Below are 2,426 nucleotides of genomic sequence, written 5' to 3' on the forward strand. Positions count from 1 at the left end.
ACAGAATGGGCAGAATGATTGGAAACGTACCCGAGAACCGAACCCACAGAGAGAGACCTTCATAATGTACAATACTTACATTTCTTGAGACACTGGTTCCTACACGAGTCCCGATCGTCGAAGCGGTTCCCGTTGCCCTCACATCCGCCGTACCAAAACCTCAGACATTCTTTCTCGTTGACGTCAAAGTACCACTTGATGGTGTAGTCCGAGCAGGTGCCACGGTCGCTGGGCATCTGGCACGGGTCTAGGTTAATAAGGGAGGGGTTCAGTCCGCCATTATTACTAACAAGCTTATCGAGACGTTGTTGCTGTGGTTGGTTACTACCACTATCAGTATCACTACCGCTGCTGCTTCTGTTCTCGTCTTCCCTATGCCTGTGACTATGTCTTCGCCTGCTGTCGTTGCGAGACGACGACGACGACGAGGAGGAGGAGGAGGAGGAGGAGGAAGAAGAAGAAGAGGAAGGCCGAGATGATTGAGCCGAGGTTCTTTCTCGCTCATCTAGGATCCTCCTTCGGGAGTTCTCGGCGTTTGCCTCGCGGACTTTACCGGGATTACAAATTCTCTGGCAGTGACTGAGCTTCTCGAATCGGTTGTTGCTGCCCTTACAACCGCCGTACCAGAATCTGCGACATTGGCCGATACGTTTGTCGTAAAAATACATCATGACGTAATCATCGCACGTGCCCGAGTCCTGCTCCTCAGAGCAGTCCTCCACTGTTCTTTGCTTAGAGGACGTGGACGAAGAAGAAGAAACTGACGACTTCAAACTGACAGAATTAACTACGCTAACAGTCAATAACAATACCAACGCGTGCATTTTTAGATTTCGAACTTGAAAAGGCACACCTAAGCCTCTGCACAGCGTCGCGGACATTTCCGCCGTTTGAGAGGATAACACTCTTAAGGTGGGCCGGAAACGAAAGAAATACTTTCCGATTTCAAGGCTGTCACAAAAAAATGTAATCCGAATCGGAAATCACAAACGTTGGTTCTTCCGCAGACATCACAGTCGTTTGTCAAAGATGAGATCAGTCACACACCACTACACTGGGACAAGAGAAAGACACACACACACATCTATATGTTAGCGCTCTTTCCCCAAATATTACTACTAATCATACTTGTTGTTTGTACGGTTTGATTGAAAGAAACGCCCTTAAAAATGGCCGATAACGGCCATTGAGTGCCAGGAAAAGCCAGAAAGAAGTTAGAACAGAGGGATCATAAAGACGAAGAACTGAACACTCAAACTACTCACTGGTACGATCAAATAACCCCAAAAAAAGAAAGATACACAAACAAAAAACAAAAACAAAACAAAAAACAACTGTAACAACCCGCAATGTTATAGAACGAGAAAACGCAAAAGTAATTTAAAGTAGACCAAGAACAAGGGTAAAACCTTTCCACCCCCCCCTCCCCACAAATAAAACCAACAACCAAAAACCCCACCCCCGCAAAACCTCTCTTTTTCTCCCCCTAAACCCATGTGCACAAGCGAAATCAGGTACGATGATGATATAACGCCGGTTACAACCAGTAACCCCCCACACACACCCCTTGAGAACTGTACGAAAAACTATAATGCAACACACCATTAGTAATACATTCCAGATAATATATTTAGCAACGCGCACAGAAGCCAATATCTAACGCATCCACAGAAAAACTTACATCACTCGAAAGTCAGAAAAGAGCGAGCATCACACGAAAAGGTGAGCATATCACAGCATTGATATGTGGAAGCTGGGGACGCGGATGGGAAAACTGAAGCCGCGAGACATATTCACGCTGTGTGATCTCTGTCAATGTGTTAAGTTCGGTCGACACTAACACTTATCCGACGCCCTTTCGATTTAGTGAACTGTGTCGGACAGCCGTATCAGATGATCAAAGTCGATGCCTCTGAGACAAGGCGAATTTTATCGCTAGGTTTGCATCGTTAGATCACACCTCGATTTTTGATTCAGAGGATTGTCGAGTTTACGGAGTTCAGCGTGAAAAAGATGGGGATGAAAAAGTTTGGCTATTGTAATAGCCTACGACAAATTGATCGAGAATCCAAACTTTCCAGGCATTTTATTCTTACCACGACTATACTCAATGGGGGATAATAATTCAGGATCACGTCCTCAAGGGGAGACACCAGTTTATTTAAAAGGCTGAACTGTCTGATTCTTCAGCTTTCGCGGCTAGCCCGACGTTTCGACTGGATCAGATCAAGCGGAACCGACTAGATGAACGTTGTGTGTACTCTGCTTCACCGGTGTGCGTCCAATGACGCGGCTGTCACCTCCTCCCTGTCTCGCACGTGCATCCCACAGAACAGAGAAACAAGGCAGGGGGAACTTTTTACTTTTTTTCTATTCAAGCCCTGGCTGGACAGCAATAAAAACTGACTTCGTGCACACGCTCACTC

The 2,426-nt window shown here is 46.1% G+C and overlaps 1 protein-coding gene across 1 annotated transcript in view; it reads right to left on the reverse strand.

Moving 5' to 3' along the window:
- The window catches only part of LOC101850775 (papilin), a gene marked incomplete in the record, with an annotated part of 262,220 nt that overhangs the window by 56,936 nt on the left and 202,858 nt on the right, over nucleotides 1-2,426 (reverse strand). Inside the window, 1 exon segment of the mRNA XM_013091086.2 lies at nucleotides 80-247. Within this exon segment, the coding sequence (XP_012946540.1) occupies nucleotides 80-247 (168 nt within the window).

The sequence above is a fragment of the Aplysia californica genome, unplaced genomic scaffold, assembly GCF_000002075.1.
Source record: "Aplysia californica isolate F4 #8 unplaced genomic scaffold, AplCal3.0 scaffold00029, whole genome shotgun sequence".
NCBI lineage: Eukaryota > Metazoa > Mollusca > Gastropoda > Aplysiida > Aplysiidae > Aplysia > Aplysia californica.